This window comes from Plectropomus leopardus, chromosome 23 (genome assembly GCF_026936395.1).
Source record: "Plectropomus leopardus strain MGB_pleo_1.0 chromosome 23, ASM2693639v1, whole genome shotgun sequence".
Classification (NCBI taxonomy): domain Eukaryota; kingdom Metazoa; phylum Chordata; class Actinopteri; order Perciformes; family Serranidae; genus Plectropomus; species Plectropomus leopardus.
In genome coordinates, this window is record NC_142198.1 from 16,271,386 (window position 1) to 16,298,846 (window position 27,461).

Genomic DNA, 27,461 nt, shown 5'->3' on the forward strand with positions numbered 1-27,461 from the left:
TCTGAGAGGTTTTCTAAATCATTCCTTGCTTGAAATGTGTATCCTGGAGTACCTGCTTTTTTTAAAAAAAAAAAGTATGCAAAGTACTATTTATAAAATCTCAGCACATTGTTGTATATTGTCGCAGTGCATTCACAGATCGTAATGACTGAAACAACTCACTGAAAGCTCTGACCTGCTTGCTTTCGAATGCAAAGCTTGAGTCTACACCTCTGGTCTTTACAAAGCATCACAAGATACAACTCTGGAATTAAGATATAATAGTGGATTGAAAAAAATGTGTGAAAAGTTGGGAACCATTGCTGTAAAATACCAATAGAATTATTCTTAATATGCTTAAAATCCCCAATTTCTGACCTTACATGCAGCCATAATGTCCAGACAACACGACAAACTATTCTAAAGGGTCCCTTACTTATTCTCCTTATTCCAATTATTCTCAAATTAGTGTTTCAATGGTTATTCACCATTTGTAATACATTTTTTTTTAACTAATTATAAAATTTAGAGTAAAAACAAAGACCAAGTTGCTGCTGTTCCACTCAAAACCACAAGAGGACTCCCCTTTCTAAAAGTTGCTTGATGGAGACTGGATTGTACCAATGCATCCAAAACTTCTCTTGACAAACAAATTTTACACGCATTAAATATTCAGGGTTGATCACTGTCAGAAGTGTAGGAGTTTTATGGAATAATTCGGTGTGTTGACCATCTTGAGTATCGAAAAATTAGAAGTGAAATGGCATCGGGTGTAAAAAGACATGAAAAAGAGACTGGTTTGTTTTGCTTGTTTTTATTTATTTCTAATGTGTTTTATTTTTATTTTTTTATTCTGTCCACAAAGTCATATTAGTCACTACTATGTTAGATCAGTTTTCCCTCACTGCAATGGCAGTCAACTACACAAGAGCCCAAACCCAGCATGGCCCCCTCACCTCGCAGAGATTTGTCATTTCACAATGAACAACGCCTTCAACACGATCACACCTACACATACTGTATATGAAGGATCAGCCCATATGATAGCCACTAAATAATTAAGGTTTTAGCGAAGTAATCTGATTCACAATCAGGAGATAAGGTGCAATTTTCACGTGTGTTTTGATAAGGGAGCTACATTGTATTCAGTTGAAAACAAGTGCAAATGTAAAGGCATAGTTTGTTTTCTAGAGATTTTTTGCTGTTTATTTAACTCAAACACAATGGTGTTCTGTTGCGTCTGTTTTTTTTTAGCTTTTAAGGTAGTGTGAATAGGAAGCTGCCCTTGCTTTGCTAAATTAATGTAAGTGTATGAAAGCAAATAAGTGACAACATTTTTTTAACTTTAACAGCGACTGAATACTAACTATTATTTATTATTATTATTATATATATAATATATATATATTATATATTATACTGTTTCTGACACTGCTGGCAAATACTGTAGTATAAAGAAAGACACAGTCCATAAAGGGTGGGCAGGAAGGGAGGTAGATGGGTACAACAAATACTCAAGAGCCCACTGTTTGCTTCATGTGTGAAAAAAAAAGTCAGTGCAGTTATTTTAATAACGACATAGTCTGCTCGTATGTGTAGCAAAAACACAATGCATGTAACAAGCGTCCACTGAGACACCATCTATTAACGTCCAGAATTGACTTGGGAGGCTACATAGTGTGTCATATTTTGACATGTAGATCCACTAACAAAGTAGTGGTATTTGACTTAAGATAAAGAGATAAGATAAAGGATTCACAGGCAACATCCTGAATGCAATAGTACTGACTTCAGACTCTATCAGAGCACAATTGCTCATTCATATTATCCAAGAAAGTGGTTTGAAAATTCGAACCCTTTATGTGCGATTGATTGTGTATAAATTTTGCAATTTGAATTATTTTTTTTTTACTTTAATTTTAGGAACTGAATTTAAACAGGAGCCTGAATCTCTTTTTAATACTGAAACTTAAAGTGTTGGGTCTAAATTTGTTAACATTTAAAATATATATATTAAAATTCAGCTTATTGCAAATCAATACATTTCTTGAATAGGTGAATTCAAAACAAAAAAAATCAAATATTGGTTTTCTAAGTAAAATATTTTCAGTGGGGTTTATTTTTCAACATGAAGTGTTAAATGTCTATCAAATGTCACTTTTTTGCTTCCATATCAGTAGGAGCTTCTCTCATTAATGGGGAGATACACCTTTTAGTACTGATTTAAAAAACCTGAACCTTCATACAATGTCACCTCTTTATGTGAATTAGCAACTCTAAAACATTTTTTTATGTAAGAGGAGATTTAAGAAGAGCAAGTGTCCATATTTGGAACATTTTAAATGTATATTTCACCAGTTTTCAGATGCTTCTACTAATCCCATAGATATACATGAACTAAAATGGGCTTCACTTGCTGTTAAATATACTTTCAGACATTACAGGCGCCCATGCGTTTCTTAGTAAACAGGCAAAAAAGTCACTGAAATCTATCTATACCTTTTTTAAAAGAGTAAAAATATTTGATCGAGTGCTTTTGTTTTCTGTGCAAGAAATTTGGAAATGGAGTTTGACTCAAAGGCTGCCTTTTTTTTTTTAAACATTCAAATCTCCAGAGACGAACACTACTCAGACAAAAGGATTTGTTTAAAAAATCTGTCATCACCGCGGACATTTTTGTCATTAGACATCTAGATTGATTGGCAGGCTGTTTTATTCCCATCTGCCAGTGGGAGGAGTAGAAGGGACCATCACTCAGGTTTGTGCTCTCTTTAAAAAAACACAACATCTCTAGTGCTATCTGTACAACATTCAACAACACGTCTCTTGTTTTTTTGTTTTGTTTTGTTTTTTTAACCATAATGCCAAAACAATAATAATTATCATTATAAGAAGAGCATTTTTCCATCTCAACGGCATTGAACAAACACCACACAAACTGAAATAAAAATCTAATAAAGGCCTCAATACCAGATAGTACACGTCACCTTCAAGTGGTGCTAGAGATAGACAGTTTACGGACGAGAGAGCAACATGGAGGAAGAGCAAGCATGAGAGAGAGAGAGAAAAGAGGGGAAGGATGTATTAAAGAGAGAGAAGAGAGAAGTGAATTATTTTGTTTTCTCAAGTTGAGCTTTAGTGTCACCTCGGGACATGTTTTGGCACCTTTATGAGATTAAATATTCATTAGACTTGGGCTTTGGTTTACAAAGGGTTAGTATTAAGACCGAAAGTAGACTAACCCTACATCTATTCACTTGTCTAAAGGTTAGGTAGTCCATTCTTAAGGCCTAGTGACCTTGTTTAAGGCCGAACGGGCCTGAACAGTAGAGCGAAATCTGGTATGAAAACGGCTTCCCCCAGGAGAGAGGGGTCAAGAGGTAAAGACATGAGAAAAAGATTAAGGAAATGGACTGAAGTGATGAAGGAGAAAAGGAAGAGAAAAGAGGAGAAAGGAGGGGGGAGGTGGAAGGACAAAGAGAGAGGAAGAAGAGAGAGTGTGTAGATATAGGCTAAGTGCTTTTGGTGAGTTTTACAAAATACACCAGGAAGTGCTTGAAACAGAAGGCACGATGGCATTGACAGTAGTTGTTAGAGGAGACACCACTAAGGGACTTTTCACTACAAAACTCATAAGGTGCTCTAAAAAAGGAACTTAAAACACATTAATGCACATTAAGGTGTGGTTGTAATCATAGAATACCCCATCAAAAAGTAGTCTAAGTAGATAAATAGTGGTTGTTAACCCTTTAACGTCTGGATTGACTTCAGTTTTTTTTTTTGTGCTGCATTGAGACACCTTTTATTTGCAATTAAACCTCAGAAATCTGGTTATTGGTTTCATTTCTTTCAAAAACTAGACAGGAAATGGCAGGAAAACGGCAAAAAAAAGTGATGGGGACTATACGATCTAATCAAAATAATGAGGAAAAATGTCCAAAAAAATATATTTATAATTATATATTCAAAATTATATTGCAGGAAAAAAAGAAAAATGCATTCAGTTATTAAAATGTTTAGCACTTTCTTTAGGGAACTTCCTTGTTGTTGTTGTTTGTTTGTTTTTTTACCTCATTTTCTTATGTTCAGCAAAATTTCTTGTAACTTTTTACCAATTTCTTGCTCCTTTTTTTAACCATTTCTTAAGTTGCTTGTCACCCTCTTCCCATGTTTTTGAAAGAAATCAAGCCATCTTGCTCAGGTTTCAAAGGGTTAACCAGCATTCGGGGGATGTTCTTTTTTTTTTATCTCTTTAAAACTCAATAATTTATGATTGTTTTAATTCATAGCAGTAACATGTTGATGTTTTCACAAAAAACAGCTTTTAAATTTATTTAACAACCACTTCAATGGTTGGATATTTGATGCAACTGACAAATTTCCGCTAATCGATGGGGTTAATCTATGGAAACCACAGCTTCACACATTTAAAAACAACAACAGAAAGTGACAACTTCCATTGAAAAAACGTTTGGTCTATCCATAAAGGTCGAAATAAAAACAACTACTTTGGGAACTCAAACCTTGCACAGTGCTCTGTATAGACATTCCAACTAGTCTTAGCTCACAAACATTATAATCAATATTACCTATATTGATAACCTTTTTCTGTAAGCATCTTGAAACGAAAATAAACAAAAGTCTGCTTTTTTTTCTTGTCTTTACAAAAGCTACACATATTCTACTGGGATGTCTATGCATTTGTTAGTGTTTTAATAATTACTCCTACCATTGTCTTTTCTTTTCTTATAAAAAAAAAGAAGAGAGGGAATCTACTCATCTAAAAGACACCATACCCCCGAGAGTACAGTTTGTTTCTCAGATTTAAACCTGTTTGGCGGCTTTCTTTTTCGGCCTCTACCTTGTATCTTTTCTCCTATGGAGAAACTGTATGACACAGTAGCTAAGTCTCTTTAAAAACGTGTCCGTTGATTGTGTTCAGGGGCTTCGGCCCTCAAACAGACTCCCGCTCCAAGTTTTGTTCTTTTCCACGCATCTACACTGCCTTGACAACCCAACCCGCATAGGGCGCCATTGTAAACACTGAAATTTGAACTGTGACCCCATTTTTATCGCTCAGCTGTTTACCTCTTTTATCACATTATTTATATCACCTACTTTTTTGTTTTCTTTTCGAGCTGAGCCAAAAACGTCTGGCATTTATGATGCATCATTTCTTTTACAACTTAACTATTCACAACACCCTAGAACCACTTTTAACAAATATACTGTACTTAAATTGTTTTAAACTGTATATTCAGATAAAATGAGTGACCTATCGGAGCCTCAGGAATACCGGAAACTCTCTTGATGACACACATGAACAGGCACTAACTGAAAAAGAAAAAAAAAGTTACAAACTGTTTCTTTTAGCTTTTCTTCAGGACAATCGTGTAGAAACACTTCTCAAATAAACAAGGCAGTGATATATAGTTTAGGGAAAGCACACGGCCTGCAACAGTAACCTCATGCCTTAAATTAATACCAAATAGCTTAGCTCAGGTGCACAGCTTGAAACCTTTCTCGACTAAACTTTCCTCCACATATTTGTATGTTGAGAAAGAGCCTGAAGTTTGAGGTTTCCAAACTGTTCATGGGTCATACAGGAGAGCATCTCTTCACAGCTGGCTTCAGCTTGGTCAGTATAGTAGTCTGGGATATACAGTCCAATATTAGTGTGGAATAAATGTGGAATGATGCCCTAGACATGTTTCTTTCATTTATCAAAGAGGAGATCACCTTAAAAATCATTCATCTTGATGTGAAGCTTGAAAAAAAAAACATGAAGTGGCCAACAAGATCCCATCAAAAAGATGCATCTATGCTCTTTTGTACAGGAAGTTTATGTTGTGGATGACCACACTGTTGGAACTGAAGTAGGCGAATAATGTCAGAGAGAAAATGATAGCTGTGAATCCTCTGTCCTCAAAGCTACCTGTTCGTCTTCAATCCAGTCTAAAATATGGTTGAAAACAATGAACCCAACTCTCTGATTAAAATGGTGCCATCCCATATCGTTTTAATCTGTTAAGACTCTTTCCTCCTCTCCCACCATGTGGTTGGAGCTCAGGGCAGGTGAAAGAGCGAGGGACATCCTTAGATCCTGGTCCTCTGAATCCTCCAGACTGCTGTTCTCCAAAGTCTCTTCCAACTCATCTTCTTGCTCCTCTTCATCCCCTTCCATCTTCCCCTTAAGAGGCAAATCGTCTCTTACATTCTTGGATACCGAAGCCATGTCTGGGTGGTCGAGGATGTCGTCCAGATGGTCGTCTGTATCCTCAGAGAGCCCGTTCAGGGTCTTGGCTTGGGTTGAGGACCATTCCCTCAAAGGTGCCTGAGACTCTGCCTCGGCCACATGCCTCCATATTGTTAGAGAGTCGAGGTCAGGCTGATCCATCCGGGGCTTGGTGGTCTTTGGGGCTCCATCGTCATCCAAGGTAGTTGAAGAAGCTCTTTTGCGCCGGGACTTACTGGTGTGGTTGACCTGAAGGTGCATAGCCATTAGCTCGGCTGAGGATGTACGGAAAGGGCAGAACAAACACTGGCTCAGTTTGACCCCTGCTGAAGTATCTCCTCCACTATCCCCACCAACAACACCTCCTCCTTCCGCTACGCTCATACCTCCATCATCCTCTGTGCCTCCAAGGCCAGGTGAGGGGCGACGAGACAGATCCAAGGGTTCAAAGCCACCCTCTTGAGTTGCAGACCCTTCCTTGTCACTCGATGGCTGAACCATTCGGCTTGTGGTAAGGGGCTTGCGGCGGGACACTTTGGGAGCCTTCGGTGGGGGAGACTCCCTGATCCAGCCTCCTTCCATTCCACCTTGGTAAAGGGCCCCCATCACCCCAGACAGATACCTATACTGGGTCTCCAGGTCGACATCCCTTAGAGCTGCCAAAGCCTTCCGATGCTCCCGCTGGTCTGGGAGCCCCAGGAGCCAGGATTGCTGGCTGGGCCGTGAGGTGGGGGCATCAGTTTGGCCTCGATTGACGGGGCAGTGGTTGAGCTGAGATCGGCGCTGCTTGGCCAGCCCAGAGGTTCCAGAGGTCAGACTGTTGATAGTGGAGGTGAGACCAGTGGAGGAGGAATTGGAGGAAGCTGACAAGGCGTTGCGTTGCTCCCTGTGGTGTCGCTGGAGGTGGTACTTAAGCGAGCCTGACTGGGTGCCAGCATAGTCACAGTGGGGACATTTGTAGGGTCTCTCACCTGGAGGAAATGAGACAAACAAAATAAGACTGGGAAAAAGGTATGACCATTTTAAACTTGAAAACAAACATTGAGAATGAGTCCCTGTGTATTTCCTTTTTGAATGTTTGTTAAGCTGTCAGGAAATAAACTGAGACCAAAGCTGCTGCCCTCGCAACACTTTAACATTAACAGTCTCACACACAGAGCCTATCAGATATGAGAAAATATTTTAAATAGTAAAGTTTTAGCAAAAAACCTATGTCCTGGGGAAGTACCAGGCATACAACTAGATAAATGAGAGTTGTACTGCACAGGTTGTGTGAGTGTTTGGCTCTTGTTTAATGTGGACCTCTTTAACTCCAGTTTTTAAAGAATTTTCACCATTTTTCTTTCGATATTACTGTATTACAGAATTAATGTCCCTTAAAGGAATGAAAACAGAGGGGTCAGTTTTGGTTGAACAAATATTATATCACTATAATCAAGACTTTTTTATTGGAAGTATGTGTACAAAAAAAAAACAAGAAAAATAAAACTAAAGTAAAGGTGAGATTTTCCATTTTCAGTATCCTATATATGCAAATGTACACAGTATGAGTATTGTCAACTTATATAACTTTCCCAGCACACCGGTATAAAACTGGTGTAAAGCTGCAACCCTAGTAAAGACCGATCACAATTACATAGATGTTGATTTCCTAAGGTGGGACTTTTTTGGGGGTAGAAAAAAAATACATGTTAAAACACAATTGCTTAACTTCTTGTGAGGGATGTCGTATGCTGTAAAGACCTCTGAGGCAAATTGTGATTTGTAATCATGGGCTTTATAAATAAAACTGACTTGACTTGACTTGACTGCTGTTGTGGTAGAATTGCAAAATTATGAAAAAATAAGCACAGAAGAAACAGCAGATAGGTTGGACTACTGCGTTTAACTATATATCTTTAAAAGTTATTGTTACGGCTAAAAATGAAAACAGAAATAAGTCTGAAGATTTCACATATCTCTGCAATTCAAATCAACTGCCAGTTGTCTACCCAGTAGGGATTGTTGTTGTCGGCATGACATCACGGTGATTCAGTCTATACACTCACACACTCTCAATCATCACTGAAGACACACTAGTACTGTGTGTGTAGTGTATTTTCTTATTTTTTGCTTATATTCAGTGCTCGGGATGTTTATGGGCATGTACCCCCACAGCACTCAGGTGAGGTTGGGGCTTTATAAAAAGGTAACATCAGGTGCCAGACTGTCAGCAGCAGACATCCAAGAGACAATATAGCAAGGCAAAATGACAAATGAGTGAATCTGGGGTTGGCTTTTACTTTTACTTTTGCTGGTGAGCATTTTTACAAATAGTAACCAACAATTTTGCATAGTATACATTTAAAGAGAATACGGATTTTTCATGTTTTAGCTTATTTAGAACAAATTGTGCAAACTTAAACCATTTACCATATCTCAAAAACAAAAGTATTCATTTAAAAAATGGTGTACAGTAACAAAATAACTGACATGGCCCTTTAAAGAGTGTTTAGTGGGAGATGTAGTTTTGCATTTTAGAGAAAGATGGCAGTATTCCATCGCTGATTTAAAAAATCACACTGCTGGCAGATATACAGAGGAGGGGGCATCATGCTGGAGGCAAATCAACAGCAGGAAATGCATTACATATGAAATGCGTAAATGATCTTATTCACAAGAACAAAAAAAATTAACACAAGGAGAACACAGCTCTGTTGATAAATGCAGATGTTCATTCAAAATTATGAGCAATTTGATTTTCTTGCTGAAGCAAAAACAAAATGGGATAGAAGTCTCAAGGGAAAATAATCTCAAGAGGACAGTAATATCAAGAGAGTATTATTATAATTTGATACCTTCACTTAAATTACTGACCATGTGGTAATCACTTGATGGCACAGAGAAGCAATAGTGTGGAAGAAAAAGAGCTGTTTGCTATCATGAATAATACAGCTGTGATGTGATAGGTCCTGTCAGCTATAGACGATTATTCATAATGGCAACATTGAATAGATTTCATTGAATGCATTTTAAAAGCCGTCTTTCTGGAAAGACTTGGATGTGCTCCAGTAACTGGAGATTGGTGGCATCTCAAAAAAAAGGGAAGAGGGGTCTTAATTTTGATCAAATACATCAAGTGAATAAGGCAAATAATTAAAAAAAATGACTCATGCTGATAAAGTCTTATGAATATGGATCATTAATTAAGAGTGTGAGTGAGTGCTGTGAGATTTCCCCCAATTTTCATTAAAATCCTACTCACTTATCACCAGAAATTTAGTATGAGGCTTTTTTTAAATTTTGGTTTTGTTTTTTAAGTCCAGGAAAAGCCTATTAGAGTCTTTTGGAGTGCCCCGTGTCTCCGCTCTACAGTCAGCTATTTAGAAACTACTTGAGGTAACTTAAGGGAAAACAATACTTGCTTCATAAGTCAAAGACTGTGAATCTTTGAAAGATTTAAGGCAATCTATGAGCATATACTAATTATGTTGTGTTGTTTATGTAAGAATCATTGTGGTTTTCCACAAATTCATTTATTTGTGGCAGTGCGCCACAATTAAAACATCTGCAGCCATGTATTGATTTTCTATTTTTGGAGCTAAACTGTTCATTAGGAGCACTGCTGTTCATTTATTCATTATACCACACTCTTGGAGCACAGCACGTGCTCTGGGCACAGACAGAGCAGAAAAACATAGCAGGGTTGACTGACCAAAGTGAAAGTAAGCTTTTTATGGAGATTTAACCATATTCAATCCCTGAAGGGGCTTGATTTTTCCTCAACACCTACTGTTAATATACCCTCGAGCAAGGCAGTTAACCAGGAGTTGCTGTAGTGGGGCTGCTCGGCTGCCAGCAGTAGAGGGCTATGATTAGTGCTGGCCAGCTCTCTGGGGTGAATGTGTTAAAAAGAAAAAAGGTAGCACTGCTAAAGTGAGAATTCTCAATGAAACCTTTCCAGGGAATTTTATAAAGGTTAAAAAAAGTAAGTGTGGTTTGTTAAACACACAGCAGTTTCTCACCTGTGTGAACTCTCAGGTGCACTTTGAGATGGTGTGAAGAGCGGAAGGCTTTACCACAGTAGGGGCAGTCTTTTATCCCTCTGCCACGCACTCGCTCCCTGGTGGGAACTGAAGGTATGGAGGAGACTGCAGTCAGGCCATTTTCTCCTGCAAGTGGAGAAAAATGTAAAGATAACAGCTGGTGTGAGCGCCCCAACGAGAGCTTCTATTTACAGAAAAAAATGTATGAAAATAGTATACTCTTGTGATAATCACACCATTTTGTAGAGAAAGGCGAATGTGAGTGTACCTTTGAAGCTTGAGATGACAGAGTGAAACCCTGTAGCTGCTCCTGCTTGTTGTGATCCACCACTGTGCAGTTTTGATTCCTGTCTCACTTCCCCCGTTTGTTGGGATCCGCCACTGTGTAGCTGAGATTCCTGTCTCACTTCGCCGCTGCCACCTCTTCCAAGTACCGCTCCTCTACGACTCCCCTCCTCTTCGCCACCACCTCCTTTCTGGGGCCTCTGAGTATGAACCCGAGCATGAACCACCACCTGCTGCAGACTGCGGAATAGCTTTCCGCAGTCTGGGCATTCCCATGGCCCTCCTGCTCCGCCAGACTCTTCTCTCGGATCAAGGCCTCCGAGGTAAGCTCTGACTTGCTCGGCCTCTGTGATCACAGAGCTCCGACCTGGGCCTCGCTGGCCGTGCTGCTGGCCTCGCTGGTGGGGCCTCTGCTGCTGCTGCTGCTGAGCTACTGCCAGGCTGCGAGCCACCAGCTGCCACCAAGTTGCCTGGTCGCCCACTTCTGGAATTGATGCGGTAGTTTCACCTGTGCTGCCTCCTCTAGTTGCTCCCCCTCCTCTTCCTGGGCCTCCTTCTCCTGAGCTGCCACCACCATTTCCCATCTCTGCGACCTGAGCCACTGCTTGAAGTCTTTCCATGCAACTGGCCCCACTGCCATCACTAGGCAACCCCAGGTAGCCCAGAATGGCTGACTTGCTTGAGCCCATGCCCATTCTTCCCCCACTCTCCCTATCTGATCTTCCTTGTCCACCTCTTCCACCTCTTTGCTGAGCCAGAAGGAGGCTTGAATAAAGGGCATTGAGAGACTGATTACTTGCAGGGCCTTTGGCTTGCTGTTCTGTGCCTCCTGGTCCCCCGAGAGTTCCCAGCCCGGCCTTCAGCCCAAGCTTGTTGAGATGTACTTTCATGTGGTTTTTGAGGAACCAAGGCTCTTTGAAGCCACGGCCGCACACTTGGCACTTATGGTCCAAGGAGTCTTTGTGCTTTCGCATGTGTCCCTTCAAGAACCAAGACTGGGTAAACCGCTGTCCACATGTATCACAGCGAAATGCTGGCAACGTAGGGGACGCTGCTGCTGTCACTTGTGGGGTATTTGGGGTCGGGGCTGGAGTATGGGTCGGTGTGGGCACAGGAGTATCAGGAGTCGCAATGACCGGTCTGGAATTGAAGGTCGGCGGCAGAGCAGGTACCTCAGGGGAAGGGTGGCACTCCTGCAAGTGAGATGCCAGGCTCTCTTCTTGGCTGGCAGAGAAAGGACAAAGAGTGCATTTATACGGGTTGTGGAGAATGCGGACATGGCGCGCCAACTCTGAAGCCGTGCGGAATTTTCCTTTGCAGGCATGGCAGCGAAATGTAGGCGCTGTAGGAGTAGACACACCCTCCCCAATGGTAGAAGAATAAGGAGGGGTCACAGAAACAGGATCCTCTGTGAGTGGAGGGGTCAATGGTGTGCTGTCATCCAGCAAAAAGTTTGGGTTCTGGTCTGTCTGTAAGCCGTCATCTAGACCTTTGACCTCATCATCATCTTCTTCTGTGAGGTGCTGGATGAGAGTCCCTGGCAGTATGCGCTGGTTTGGGTGACTTCTGTGATTCGGGATTAAGTCTTTGTGGTTCTGTTGGATTTTTAGGTGTTGCTTTAGGGGTGCTGAGGGGAGTCCAGTCCGGTACAGGGCTGATGCTCGACGGTCTCGGTCCAGACTGTGAGCTCGGGCGTGAAGAGACAAAATGCTTTGGAATCGGAATCTCTTCCCGCATACATGACAGGGAAACCTGAGCGCTGGCCCAGATGAAGCCACTCCCACTCCAGGTATCGCCCTGGTCACGGTATCTTTCTGAAACAGCTGGAGGTCTAGCTCGTCGCTGCAGTTTCCACTCTGCCCAGTTGAGAGGGCAAGCTCCAGGGCTCCGAACCCAAGGGGCGGTGCTGATGGTGTGGCTGGCGGAGAGGAGTCCAAGCAAGGGCTGCATCCAGCTTCTTGTCCCCCTCCTCCTGGGAACAGAGCCACTGCTGGGGTCGGGGACGGAGGAACTCCATCCAGCCCTTCCTCGTCATCCTCTTCATCAGCGTCGTGGTTATTGTCCTCGTGAAGGGGAAAAGGAGAGAGGGGGAAATAAGGCGTGGTGTCCGGGCTCTGCGGGGAAGGTTCGGGGCTTTGAATGGGCAGGACGACAGGACTATTGGGTAGAGAGAGCTGGGTGCGAGGTGAGGAGGCCTGGGGGCTGTGGTCCAGGGACGGCAGTGTTGGGGGAGACTGGGGCTGCTCACAAGAAAGAGACAACACACACTCTGGCGGAGAATCCATCCTCTATCAGTAGGAAACACAGAGAGATACAGATAGTGAGCAGAAGTGATGACATAAAAGGATCCACAACTTAAAAACATAGAGGAAAGGTTAAATTTGCATGTTGTGCATAATCATCTCAAACTGTAACATGACCTTGACCAGATATGGAAAAAAGCCAAAAAATAGACAAACGATATTAGTTTGCCTAACAGGTTCATATGTCTGAATGCCTGAATGTCTACAATGAAGAGTAGAGATTTACCAGAAGTGTGTGTGGTGTTATGCCATTCTTCAGTGTCTCGGCTGACGGGGGACACACTTCTGTGGCAGCCTTCTCCTTTAATTTTCTGGGGATAAGAGCAAGAAAAAAGGAGTTATTTGCAATCAGAAATTTAACTCCAAATTAGTTTAAAAACACATTTTAGCACATTATTGAAGCTGTTATCTAACTAAAGGCTGGATTTTACTAAATTAGAATTATCAGTGTTGATGTAGGCGTAAATGCTTTTTGAAATATTGAGCGATGAACTGCAGGTAGCAGATTTTTGTCAAACTGGATAAAAACCAATTTGCACCGAGACCCTTTGAATATATTCCATCATAAATGCTAATAGCAGAGAATCAAACACACACTCATTACAGCTCTGCTTTGCATGTGTTTTAATGCATGAAAATGTTAAGTACAAAAGCAAATCTTCATTTGATCTTCATTTACTCTTCACTCTGCGTAGGTGTATGCTATGCATGTGCTTGAATGTGTAACAGGTGTCCACCTGTTCTGCCTCCAGCTTGCGTTCACAATGCACTCCAGCATACTGTTAGCACATATGGGATGATTAGCCGGAGTGTGAATGTGCATCAGTGTGTATCTGTGTGTGTGTGTGTGTGTGTGTGTGTGTTTAGGAATTAAGGGCACCACCACAGGACATGGACTGTCCCAAACAGGATGGGCGCGTGATGTTTTGACTTCCCCACACACCCTTCCTGTGCACTCATACAGTAGCAGCTTCTTGCTTAAATCAGGAGTGTATACACATGCTCACGTACAGTATGCATGCACTTATGCACAACAATGCTTGTTAAATCTACAGCCTGGGTGTGGTGGCTTTGACCCTGCTTAGTCATGGTTACTTGTTGAAGTAATGTACAAAGCTTATTCTACTGTTGTGTCGACTGTACCGCAGATAGCAAGAGTCAGCTGAAATGTAAAGTGTGATATACAGCATATTGAACACACACACACACAGGCATTCTGGCAAGCACACACACACCCAAATATTTTGAGTGCACAGCAGTTTGCATCAGTTAGACTGGATTTATGCACATCGGCTGTTTTCGTCCATCATTTGGCGGAGTTGAGAAGCAGCAGAGGCGCCCGCAAACAAAACAAAAGGTCATCAATCATTGTGGCAAAACAATGGAACATCTGTGTTCGCAGGTGTGTCGCCCATATTTGTGTTCACGCGGCGGTATGGCCACATATGTGTTTATATGATCAGTTGGGTTTGTGTGTGTGTGTGTTTGTGTGTATCACTGAGCCTGGATGACAAAGAGATTCTCATGTAGCCAGTTGACATTTTAGCTCAGCTATGACTCACAGGGATATCACACCATATCAATCACATAAACACACACACGCACAGACACACACTCTCACACACAGAGTCCTTTCTTAATCCACCATTATTGTTCTTTCTCTCCCTGTCTTCCTCTCCCCTCTGTCTTTCTTTCCCCCCCGATTCACACTCCTCCCATCCCCCTCTCATTCTCTCGCTCCCTCCCTCCGTCTATTATTCACTAATTTTCTTTCATTCTCTCCCTCTCTCTTTCTTTCTCTCCTGCAGTGTTGCCAGTTGGCAGAGTGCCAGGGAATGCTGATATCAGCTGGTAGATTGGGCCCTGCCAACATGGCGAAGAGCAAAAAAATGAGAAAGGAGGCAGACGGAGAGAAAGAAAGAGACACGGAGAGAAACATACAGTGCAGTTACAAACTGGGCAGCGTTAAAAAAAAAAAAAAAACATTGTCAGAAGCCATGTGAATGAAAATGATTTAATGCGATTGCCAGCGTGGTGTTGAGGGGAAAAGGGGGAAGAAAAATAGGGTAAAGCGACAGACATGCTGGAACAGAGAATAGGAGAGAAATCAGTGGTGGAGTGGCAGGCTGGGGCATAACGTGAAGAGAGAACAAGAGATTTAAAAATCATTTGAAAAGTCAACACACACAAATATATATCCAGACGAGAGAGAGATACAGCAACTGGAAAAAGACAAAAAGGGTATCTGAATCTATCTGCAGCAGTGTTAAGTCTGATGGCATTATCATATGAATATCACCATCACAATGCATTGTTCCACCGTGACGGTGGCTGTCGCCAACCACCAGCCCTGTCATGCCAATAAAGAAAATTTGGATAGATGGAAAGAAGGAGATAAGGTGCAGCGGTGGATGCAGGGAAAAGGGGGGTTGGGGCAGAGTGAGGGACAGGAATCAGATTGGAATCAGGTGGAGCAGAAGCACATGAAACCCAGGTGTTAATGAACCAAGAAAAGCAGTGAAAAACCAGCCAACGAACGCTACTCCAGACATGGTCAGAGACACATTTGTCCGCATTACTTAAAAAATGCAATTCACTCTCAATCCGTAAATTTTAAATACCTTTTTGTACAATTGCACTCAGAAATGGTACACCAGTGGATTGTGCAGGTGCTCAACAAGGTGTTAACTGTCAGTTTTAAAGGATGTACGGAGAGTGATGCGTGCAGCGGTTTTGCAAGGGAAGGAGAAATATGATTTTAAAAGATTATCATGGAAATGCATTTTTAATGTCAGTTGCAAATTTGATCTACCTGAATCATACCGTATGTCTTGTCGTAAGATACATGTTGAAACTGGATACTAGAAGTGCGGGGGGGGGGAGCTATCCTTTTGCTAAAACTGGTCTGGCTATGCAAAAGAAAGATGCACATATTTTTGAAATTTGTGTTACATGACCAGAGAAAACAAATAAAAAAGGCTGCGAAATTGCTTTTGTTCAAGAGGTAGAAAACCTAAAATTACCAGAATGCACTGTGATGCACCAGACTGATCACTGCTCCCGCTTGTGTGTGATGAAGTGCAAGCTTAGCTGTCATTTCACAGTAAACAATATGGCACCCCGCTCAAATTACAATTAAACAGTGCACTAACATATGTTTCCGAAAACATTTAAAGTGAAAAAGCAGGTTTTACATTTTGATCTCCCTTTTCCAGACATCGTTTTTACTAAACAGGAAACAGCGGTACCCACTTCCTGTTCCAAAATTTCAATTCCAAAAAAGTGAGAAATCAGCATTACAGCATTAGAATCTTGGTTTATACTTGATCAGCAGTGTTTACTTTTACCGTTTGATTGAAGTTTGGTCAAAGTTTCATAGAGAGAAGGAGCAGGTGTCTCTCTTGATACACTTCTTTGCATAAAAGCAGATCGAGAGAGAGAGAGGGAGAGAGAGAGATATCTCTTGACCCGCAAATATACTCTTTGCATTTATGTGGACTGAAAGACAGAAAGAGAAAGGGATGGCTTTCTCTTGATCCATATCTGCACCCTTTGCATAGAAGCGGATAAAGAGAGAGGAAGAAGGACGGCTCTCTAAATCCACTTCTATATTCTCCGTGTCAATGGTGGCAGGCATACAAAATTGTGGAAGTACGATCTGTAGTTTGAGCAACAGCCCTTAAGCCATCTGATTTAAGCTGAGAGATGAACAGGGAGATCTTGAAACTAATAAGATTGAGGGAAGTTTACCACAGTTCATTTACACATACTACCCACACTGTAATGATACAAAGCAGGTTGAAAATGTGCAGCGTCCCTTTAAAATGTTCTTTAGCTGATTTTGTTTGTGCTTTTTTCTGACCCTGAAATCTGCAGCGTATGTGCAGCAGTGCAACAACATTGCAATTCACTCAGTAATGACAGCTTAAAAGCATATCCTTGTTGTGTTAAGCATGTTGTCATTACCGTAATTGCAGTGCAACTTTGTGGGCACTGAGATAACTGATGTACTGAATTACCTTCCCTGGAAATGAGCTTTTATGACAGAGGTCAAGACGCCAACTTTCTTTTTTTAGCCCAAATCTGCATTGTTTAAATGCTGATAACTGCGTACTCCTGCACTTGTGTCACAAGGTGTGTGTATATGTGTGTGTGTAAAAGGGAAAAGGGGGGGGGGCAGGTTGCTGAGTCATACATCACATTTGTGATAAATAGTTGCCGAGGGAGTAGGAGCACAATATGTTCAGACAAGTTTATTTTGGGGGGTTTTGATGTCATTGTGTAAATATCCACTGAGTGGTACAGTTTTATTGTGAAGGCAGTTAGTGCATGTTTGTACACGCCAGAAAGCTACACATCATAATTGTAAATGTGAGGGTGTGAACACCTTTCACTTAGTGTTTTTAACAGTGTGTGTGGGCAGGAAGTGCTCTATCTGCTCAGCTTTACATTAATGATATAAGTGTAAATGGGTGTTACAGGCTGAGAGGGTTTATATATTGTGTGTCCATTGCCTGTAGTCTACTTAAATCTGTGACCTCTTTCAGAGTGTGATTTGTCCTTCTTGAAGACCAGACACACCAAACTGACATCAAAGAACCAGTGGCGACGAAGGCCGACTGTTGTGTTACCTCATGTCTCCAGGTGTCTCGGCACTTAAACACAAAGACCACGGTCAACTAGCACAGGCATTTGGCCCCTGCATGAGAGGAAATAACGCTCCATACCAGCAAACCATGGTAGTGTGTTTTTGTCATCCAATAACCTGAAGACCAACCAGATTCAAGAAGCTAGTTAGCAAATTAGCACTTTAACAACAACAACACCTTTACAACACATTTACTGTGCATTTATCAACATTTTCTGCTAAAGAGCAAAATGGTTAAAAATCGTACCTAACCAACCTAAAAGGTTGGTTTGATCTCACCCCTTCTTGACTTCAGTCGTTAGTTTCTCCTCTCATACGCTGAGCTGAATTGCCAATCGGAGTGACTTCACGCATTGATGGGCTCCGCTGTCTCAAATGCCAATTCAACATGCTGAATTGGCTTAAAAAAAGGACTGACTAAAACTCAAGTGACAGACCGTCACCGATGGCCAACATTGACTAACAGCCGACCGTCAGCTTGGCATGTTGGAGCCCTTAGATTGTTTCATTCAGGCGCGACATGTCAAATCAGGCAAATACTAGGGGCCCCGCAGATAAATGTGGGAAAATGGGGCCCCAGTGGCCACTCATATTGACATATGTTGCAACTACAAACCCCCTTTGACCTCCCATAAAAGCACCCTACACTGCACTGCCACTGCCCCAGAAAAACCTTAAAAGGTGCCCCCTCTGGCGACTGTATGATACTTGGATAACTTTTGTTAGGAAATGGCCTCTGTGGGTGTTTTACCTGGGGCCCAACAGAGTCTAGGATTGCCCCTGGTTTTTGCAGTATTTATAACAAAAAAGAAAACGATTCGAGGAGAGATGGAAAATAATAAGCATACATTTCTGTTGCAGAAATATCTTTTTCTTTTTCTCAAGCTTGTTAATCTCTCTCGGTACCCCTACAATTAATTTTGTGACCTCTTGGGAGACCCCTGACCTGTAGGTACACTGTGGAGAGAAAAGGATACACACCAACTCAAGAGTGTGTATTTTGTGTTGACACATGAGGGGGTATAAATGAAAAAAGTGGGTTGGGGGTCCTGCCTGAATATTTTGAGCATCAAACACTTAATTTCATGCATCCTAGTGATGTTTGTTTGTACTAATTTGTGCCTTTTCTGCATCAATTCATAGTATAAATGCATTTAATTTTGTCAAAATGAAAGTCCTTTGCTACTTTCATGCTTTTGTGTTCTTATCTGTGCCTGTATAAGTATGTTTTTTGTACACGTCCTCCTCCGTGAACCTAAAAATAGGCATCTCCAAGGTCTCCGGCCTGGGCCTTAGGGCATAAAGTAAACAGTGTATCTGGAGGCTGTTTACGTCTTTGTGTGTCAGTGAATCTTTACAAGTGCACCTTTCTTCCAGATGCATTACTCGATCTCTCATTTGATGAAGCGTGCGCGAGGTGAGGTGTCCTTCGGGAAGTGAAGTGAGTATATAAGAGACTGACCACAAAAAAAATGAAAGAGAGGATGAGCAATTAAGAGAGGAAGAGAGAGTGGGGGGGCAGTCGGATCTCTGTGCGGTACAGTATAATTTGGTCCTGTGGATTTTATCGCGTGGTCACGTGGCGAACTTCCCCACAGACGGTATTCATTTCCTTTACTTCACCTTTCCCTGAACCCCCTGCTTCACTCCCTGCTCCGCTCCAACTTTGTCTGGCTTGCGCTCTTCCCTCCCCTCATCTTCAGCAGTGATAATGGGGAAAGTCTCCCACTGTGCTTCTGCCGCTAACTGTAAAGATGTGACTTTTAATAGAGGAACTTTTGTGCATCACTTTGGGGTGAGAATGGAAGTAATATAGCTCTCAAAGGGCTCAAAAACAAAACAATAGGTACTTCTGGCAGGCTCGCCATCAAGGGGGTCAAAAGGCACAGATGACCCCGGCCCAAGGCCAAGGGGAAGCCCACAAAAGGGTCGATGAGTACAACAATTTATTCATTGACTCACATTGGCAACAATATAATTTATCGTTTTCAATAAAACACATTTCAACTTGTCATCTGTGTGGATGAGGGGCCCACTTTGGGAAACTTGCCCAAAATTCCTAATGGCTGGCCTGACTCATGTTGCTGTTGGGAAAAATTTGTCCTTCAAATGCCAATAGACTGACACGTGTATCACCTTTTTGATAGGAATTTTGTAAGTAAGGTGAGGTAGAACTTGTGGAAATTATACATTTAGCCCCAAACTCTCAGTCTGTCCTCATCTTTTTTATCTTATGCAAGATCCAGGGAGGCCACCAGCAACATTTAGCAAAAAAGAAACTGCTTATTTTTTCTTCCTGCCTAACCGTACCTCTCCCTCCACTTTCCATCACCTCTCAAGCTGTTGCTCCTGCTCTTTCTGAATGAATTCCTCCTCCAGCGGAGAGCACGAGCCGACACTTCCCCACAGTCGCGGGGCGCCGAAGTGGGAGCGACGCGGCGCTGCCAGATCTGAGCGAGTGAATCTGAACGCTGGAAAGCATCACAGCGTCTCGGCAGAGAGACGAGGCTCTTGCTCCGAGTCATACAGGGCCGTGCTGTGTCTAAGCCAATGAGCGGAGGCGCTGACTGACTCGTCTGATTCAGGATTACAGGATTGAGGCCTTAAAAGAAGAATCGGTTCGGAGCATGCAAATGTCATAAGCAAATCACTGGATGTGTTCTTTCTAAAAGGCTTATCTACGCGCATTGACGATCACCTGCAGGGTGTTGAGAGAGAAAGCAAAGGATGGGGCAATCATGCACATCCCACAGGTGAAACAAACGCCTACGTGATGTCTTTATTTTAATCAAAAAGTGCACCGAAAACTGTCAATCAAATAGTGATCAAATTTAAGCAATAACCCCCTTTAAACCCCCTTCCTCTGAGGTGTCCTTGAGCAAGACATGGACTACCCTAAAGCCCCAGGGACACTGACCCTACACTGTGACCTCCTTGTGGAATAAGTGTATCACATATATCAGACATGTGAGCACCTATGGAAAAAAATAGAAACTCTTAACACAGGATGATTCTTTATTTACCCTGGGGAAATTTGTTGAGCATGTGCTCTCTTTCTTGGTAACACTATGCTTCACACACATTTAATTACGCTTTTATACATCTATATATACAGTATGTAGGAGTGTCAGTATTATATCGACACCTCTTAGTGTAACTTGGGGTGACTCACCTTGCACAAGGGCACCTTGACAGTATGTATTCGAGGTTGGGAAGCAACTTTGTTTACTCTGTCAGGGGATTTGAGCCTAAAGTGAATGGATGGAGCGCCTTTCTAAGTTATCCCACCACTCAAATTGCTGTACACTACTTGTCACATTCACACACAAATTCACACACTGGTGACCGTGGCTACCATACAAGGTGCCACCTGCTGCTCAGTTTGCCATTCATCTGCATTCAATTTGGGGTTCAGTGTCTTGCCCATGGTTACTTCAAGATGTCGATTTAAGGACTCGTGGATCGTACAGCCGATCTTCCAATTCGCAGACAAACTACTCCACCTCTTGAGCCAAGGCCGCCCATAATGGTACACATTAAAATAACTACTTTGTAGAGGACTTGACTGGAAATTCAAACCGCCGATCTTTTGATTAGCAGAAAACACACTCCACTGTCTGTGCTCCCATTAATGATGAGGGTAAACTTAAAAAGAACAACTTCCTGGAAGAAATGACTGAAGATTTGAAGCGCTGATCTTCGATTAGTAGATGAGGGTACACTTATAAAGGCTTCGTTGTGGACTTGACAGAAAATTCAGACCGCTGATTTTCCGATTAGTAGGCAACCCGCACTACCGCCTGAGCCGCCCTTTAAAGTTAAGGTACACTTAAAAAGAACCAGTTTGTGTTGTCTGACCAAAAACCAAAGTTCTCATGGCTGTTCCTAAAGGCGGGGTGAAAAGCCTGCCGCCATAGAGAGGGGCGTGATATGATAATTATTTAAATACGGAGAAAAGGGACAGACTTTCCCAGAAGGTATTCGTGGTGTTGCAATTGATTGTTCACATAAAAAGTGCCAAAAATAAGTTGTATAAAAAAATAGTGCTTCAGAGAAAATTGCCTTACTCTCTCACCTGTTCAGACTGAGCTAATTATGTGATGCGGGCGTGCTCAAGGGCATAGGTTTCGAAATTAGGGGGTGCATATATAAAACAGAGGGTTTGTGGTTATGTAAAGGAGGGTATGTACAAGTTTATGGGGTAAACCCGCCTCTTTTTCTGCCTGATCAGCCATGAAGGCGGTGAAATTGGTCACTTCCTCCTCAGTAACCTACCTGTCTACCTTGTCATACACCCACGTTCAACGACATACTACACCACTGAGGGTTTGGAGGTCCTCCAAAAAAACCCCATTGAGCATTAAATACTTAATTTCTCGCTTTCTGGTTAATTTGCATGAACTTATTTGTGTCATTTCTACATCAAATTTTGGGGTTTATATCTTTAATTTTGTCGAAATAAAAGTCCTCTGCTGCTTTCATATTTTTTATTGGGGACGTGTCCCCTCTGCCCCCCCCCCCAAAACCTACACCTTTGGGCATGTTTGTCAATATCAGAAAGTTCGGATCATCCAATTCATGTGGGAAAGGTGTGGGTGGATGAGTTTTTAGACTCTGTTATGACACCCAACAAGCTTTTGAGACGAAACGTACTGATGCTTTAAAACATCTCTAACTAACCTTAATGCACCCTCTGCTTCCTCTGTCTCCTGATAATCGGACCACTGCCGCTCTATCTTTTGCTTGACCTGCTGTTTGAAATCACAGCGGGCCCCTTTTGCTGGTGCTGTGACCCGCTTCACTATCGAACTTAAGACTTTAGTCACACACACACACACACTGAAAGAAAAGCGAGCCTCCTACCTGTCTACCTCTACTGTAAAAACACGAGTTTGAATCTGGTCTGCAAACTCAACACAAGTGGCACAAGTGGCGTACTATTTAAGTAAGACCCTAATGCTCTAAATACACGCTAATCCCGAGCAGGCGGCAGAACTCTCAGCGGTCTCAAAATGTCACAATGCAGTAGCTTCTCCCTAACTGAGGGCAAGCAGGTGCCTCTCCCGCAGCGCACTAATGACCCAATTATATCAATCAGAAGCCTTGATTGGTGCTACACTCCTCTCCCTTTTACTCTGTCTCTTTCTCCCTCGCATACAATCTCTTCCCCCAAGAGCCACCTGGATTGGGGTGTATGTGCCCCCTTCAAGTACAGTACAGTATGTACAAAGATGGGGAGGAGGGCGGCGTTGATGGTGGCAGAGGAGGGGGAGGAGGATGAGAGGGAGGAGAAGGAGGAGGAGGAGGAGGAGGAGGATACTACTTGAGTACAACAAGCAGAGAGAGAGAGGTCTTAATGAGGCAAAACCATTAAGACTCTTTTTAACATGGGGGCCAGTGTTTGATATTCGTTAGTACAGCGAGTTCCTGATGGGTATTTGAAATGAGAAAACATCATCTTGTATGAAAAAGTAGATGTACCTGTGGAGGGATACTTTTCAGGTTTTGTTGTTATTACAAAGATGCTTTTTAGGTCAGATTTTGGCAAAAAATAAAAGAATAAAATTTAAGCATTTGAGGCGAGGTAATGAGGTGTTACCTTGTTTTTATCTGTTGTTTCCCTGAAAAGCACTTTGTAACCTCGTTAAGAATAGTGCTATATAAATAGTTTATTATTATTATGTTTAGGGACTTTTCTGAATTTATCAGAGTAAAGGGTTTGCTGGGGTGAATTTTTCTTTTAAATTTATTTTACTTTTTAAGATATCATGAACGTTTCCCAAAATAGAAGTATTTTTGCGTGAACCTACCTGAGTGACTGGGGGGAAAAGCATGACTCTCTCTCCACCATAAACAGCCACGTGAAACTGTTGATGTCCTGGGATGTAAGACAAATTTCAGAATTTTTCTCTGACAATGAAGCCAAATCAATCAATATTTCATGGTTTCTGGCTGTGAGAAATTGTGCAATTTGGGAGATTTTTAAAGAAAACATACCTTCAAAACCCACTTGTGTTACTTATTTGCTTACTTGTGGGTTTTGGGGTTCTGAGCATATTTGAAATACGACATTTTAAAGATGAATGTCAATCCCCAAAGCCAAATAAAAAACATAATTCCCTCCCCAGTGCTTAAAAAACACTTTGAAGTGCCTCCCCCTTCTTCACAAAGGACGTCATGTTAGAACAAGAAGGTTGTAGTAAACATTGTAGTAAAGAAAAAAACGCTGGGGTGTGACTTTCTTTCTTTTTAATTTTTTTTAATTTGAGCTAAAAATATATTTCCTTGTGCCTCCCTCAGTGAGTAGGCGAAAATGTGCGAACCTCCCTCGGCCATAAATAACCACGTCACACAGCGACTTTGGAGATTTTTAAAGAAAACATGCCTTTAAAACCCACTTGTGATAATTACTTACTTTACTTACTTGCCAACTTACTTACTTAGTTGTGGGTTTGGGGTTTTGTTTATTTGAAAACAAAAAAAACAACAACAAAAACGACCATTTGAAGATGAATGTAAATCCCCAAAGTCTAACAAAAGACATAACTCCAACCCCAGTGTTAAAAAAAAAAAAAAATTGAAGTGCCTCCCTCGTTTTGCACCGCCCCCTCCCATTTCATAAATAACGAACAGTCCCTCACAGGAAGTCACTATAGTGCGCAAAAATCACTAATTTCAACAAGAACGTTCAGTTTTCAGAGTTATTTCATCCATGTATTATCTGTTTTCAAGTAGCACATTTGTTAAGATAATTTATTTAATTTCAAGATTTTTTTTTTTTATAAAAAGTGTCTTTCCACAACATTCCTGTTTATAGGACAAGCCAGCAATGTCAACCTACTTCCACTGTGCACACGCTCTCATAAGTGTGACATTTTGGGTGGATTTTCAAAAAAAAAACAAAAAAAAAAATAGGGCATTTCAGGATCCCTAAACATATTCCATTGGATATAGAAAAGGCGACAGGAGTGTCTTTGGTCAACCCAGATGACACGTCTGCGCCTTATCTCATGAGGAATTTCCTCCTCGCCCCTATGATGTGCGTCAATAACGTGCAACCATTTTCAGTCGCTCTTTCCCCTCTTCTCTCTCGCGGCCATCTCAATTAGAGGCACATTAATGAAATAAATAACCATCAACAAACAATGCACTAATAAACACCAACCCCCCGCTAAAACAAGATTAACCCTGCTTGCAGATGGTGTTCGCGCACGATCCAAAAAATAAATAAAATAAAAATCATAAACAGTGCGATGTAGTTTGGAGAAGTCGGGGAGGTTGTGTGTGTCATGTCAGCCCTATCTATCGCTCTCTCCCCTGCTCCATTTTGTTCTTAAATTTTCTATACAAAAGATTAAGGGAGGGGAAAAGACGAGTGAGCGAGCGGAGGGAGAGGACGGGGAGGAAGAAAGTGCCATCATGGATTTCATCTCGAGTCCCTCTGCCAATCTCCCAAAACCGACACCAAAAAAGCGACATCGTGTCCAAAAAAACGCACATTTTCTCCCTTAAAACCGGTAACTTGTCTTTGCAGAATACAATCTGGAAACACGCGTGCATGCCACACTTGCTATGCTACTTTCTGAGCTTGTAGAGGAGGTGATGTTAGGACAAGTAGGTTGTAGTAAACATCGTAGTAAAAGAAAAAAAGGTGGCGAAAGTATAACGTTTATGAAACAGTGGTAAAGCCTGTGGATGCGTTTTTGCGCAGATGAAAGTGGCGGTGCTTATCTCGAAAACAATGCACTCCACAATGCCCTAATGTGCGTCCAACAAAAGAATTAGTCAAGCTAATCGCATCTACCCCACAAATTTTTGTAAATCAACTTGCTAACATGCAAAAATCCACTTTTACGCTTGGACAATATGTCTGCGGCTTATCGAAATCCTCCGTTACGCACCGAGAACTTGTGTCTCTTTTGGTAAAAGCTACTTTTTTGGGGTCGTTTATATCCACAGAGGTTAAAACGGGATAAAAGAAGAAGAGGTCAAAACGCTGCCTCGTTTCCAAAAACTACCTTCGTCGCGCGGATAGAAATGAGAGCTCGCGAGCAGAACTTGCTTTAAAGTTAACGCGAATTTATAAAAATACATTTTAAAACACTCCGAGTGACTTTGCGTGCTCGTGCAACCATTTTAAAGTCGCGTTTAATACCGAGTTGACCTATCGAGTATTTAAAATGTTACCACCGAGTGTTTTCGGAATTATTTAGCAAAAACAGCTTTTTTGTCATGTCACGGGCTATAGGAGGTTCTACATGCATGTCGGCCACGCGCGCACATACGCCGGCTTACATACATGACACACACGTAAAGTGGTCCGGAGCGCGCGGATACATACATGCTACATGCCAATCACTCACATGCAAGCACCCGCGCGCACACATCCCAAACTGCAAGAAAAATAAAACTGTATTGGCCATTATCCCGTGTGTTGCTCGTGAGAAGAAGAAAAAAAAAGAAGAACAGAGAGGCAACAACAGTCGCAATAAATTCAACAATTTTGGAAATGTTTCATCACCGGTGTTTCATGGCACCATGCATAAAAGTGTATATGTAAACAGAGTGGTGGATAAAATTAAAGTAGATAAATGGAGATATAGGATATATGTTGAAAGTAAAGACTCAGTGTACTTACGGGAGAGGCGGCGAGGAGATTAATGACACGACACGTCATGATTACGTTTCACTTGAATTAAATACATTACGAGTTGGGAAAAAAATGGAAATCAGGGTTGTATACAAGCATACGCCGTTTCCCCCTCCCTCCTCCCTCCGTTTGGTCACCCTCTTCTCTCTCTCTCTCTCTCTCCCTCTCTCCTCCTCCTCCTCCATCTCCCTTTCTTTTCCTTCTCCCTTTCTCTCCTTTTCTTCTTGCATTTTTTCCCATTTATTGTACAGGAGTGGGTGAATAGGGAGAAAGCAGAGGAGAAGTGGGAGGGAGAGTGATGTAGGTTGGAAATGTTAATTATAATCTCGGCACGGGCACCATTTTACAACGCTGTCATCTCTTCACATTTGTATCCTAAATATGGCATCTGGGGTGGCGGGTAGCTGACACTTTAGAGAGACATTTTTTTTAAGAAAGGAGAAAAAAAGGGAGAAAAAAGTTTCACACCAATTGAAGTGTGTTTAAAGTGATGACAGGGACAAGAGGAGGCTTAAATATTGTGGTGAGCCACCCCGGAAGCACATGGCCACTTCCAGGATGGGGAAGATACAAAGTGCACATATTTGGATGGAGGGTTCCCAACATAAGGTCCGGGGACCACCAGGAGTTCCTATGGGGGTTCCCTGTGGGTGCAAAAATAGCAGCAGTGGGAAAGACACACTAAAAGTGCAGTACTGCTCTGGAACAATACTAATACTGAGAAAATAAAAGTAGTCAAAAATGGACTTTATACAAAAAGCATCAAAAGTAAAAGCACTTGGCTTCTTCCTGATCTTATAATACACACTTTTGCACATGGCTGCACCCGCTTTCTTCAGTTGCCAATGGTTTAGCCATAGCAGGTGCATGTCTCCAACAACACACCCGCATTAACATTTGCATAAAAGATCTCCTGCGTCATCCTATTTATCCTCTTATTAATGGGTCCTAGTTTAATGCACCTCCCTGTGCTGAAAGTTGGACATTTCTCAACAGTTTCAAATTCATAGGGTTTGGTGCCGGTCGAAGGAAGAAAAACTCCAAGAAAAGTTATGACTAATGTGTCAGTTAACATCTGCATCCTCAAAAATCCAGCAGACATGGAGCAACATCTATTCAACTTCCTTTTAGATTCAGAGTTGACCAACTTAAAGAAAAATATCTGTCTTCAGCAGTTAGATATTTGATTTTCTTTACCAGCTGGTTGCTAACTTTGTGTGTCAGCTGGGCAGCTCCCATACACTGGCTTAATCCAAGCTTTTTTTCTGAAAACAGCTGCTGGAAACCTAAAATATCCCCTCAAAACATGTTTTTAAAGACATGTAAGTACTACAAT

The 27,461-nt window shown here is 41.8% G+C and overlaps 1 protein-coding gene and 1 long non-coding RNA gene across 2 annotated transcripts in view; one reads left to right on the plus strand and one right to left on the minus strand.

The window, feature by feature from the left end:
* LOC148185681 (uncharacterized) overlaps positions 1 to 27,461 on the plus strand; it is a 138,496-nt gene that overhangs the window by 54,044 nt on the left and 56,991 nt on the right. The gene's annotated exons all lie outside the window — the stretch shown is intronic.
* znf219 (zinc finger protein 219) lies at positions 778 to 26,399 on the minus strand. Its single transcript, XM_088073764.1, has 5 exons — positions 26,114 to 26,399; positions 13,054 to 13,138; positions 10,508 to 12,812; positions 10,219 to 10,365; positions 778 to 7,185 (listed from the first exon to the last, which is right to left on the minus strand). The coding sequence occupies exons 3-5, from the start codon at positions 12,807 to 12,809 to the stop codon at positions 5,999 to 6,001; spliced, it is 3,636 nt and encodes a 1,211-aa protein (XP_087929890.1). The 5' UTR covers positions 12,810 to 12,812; positions 13,054 to 13,138; positions 26,114 to 26,399; the 3' UTR covers positions 778 to 5,998.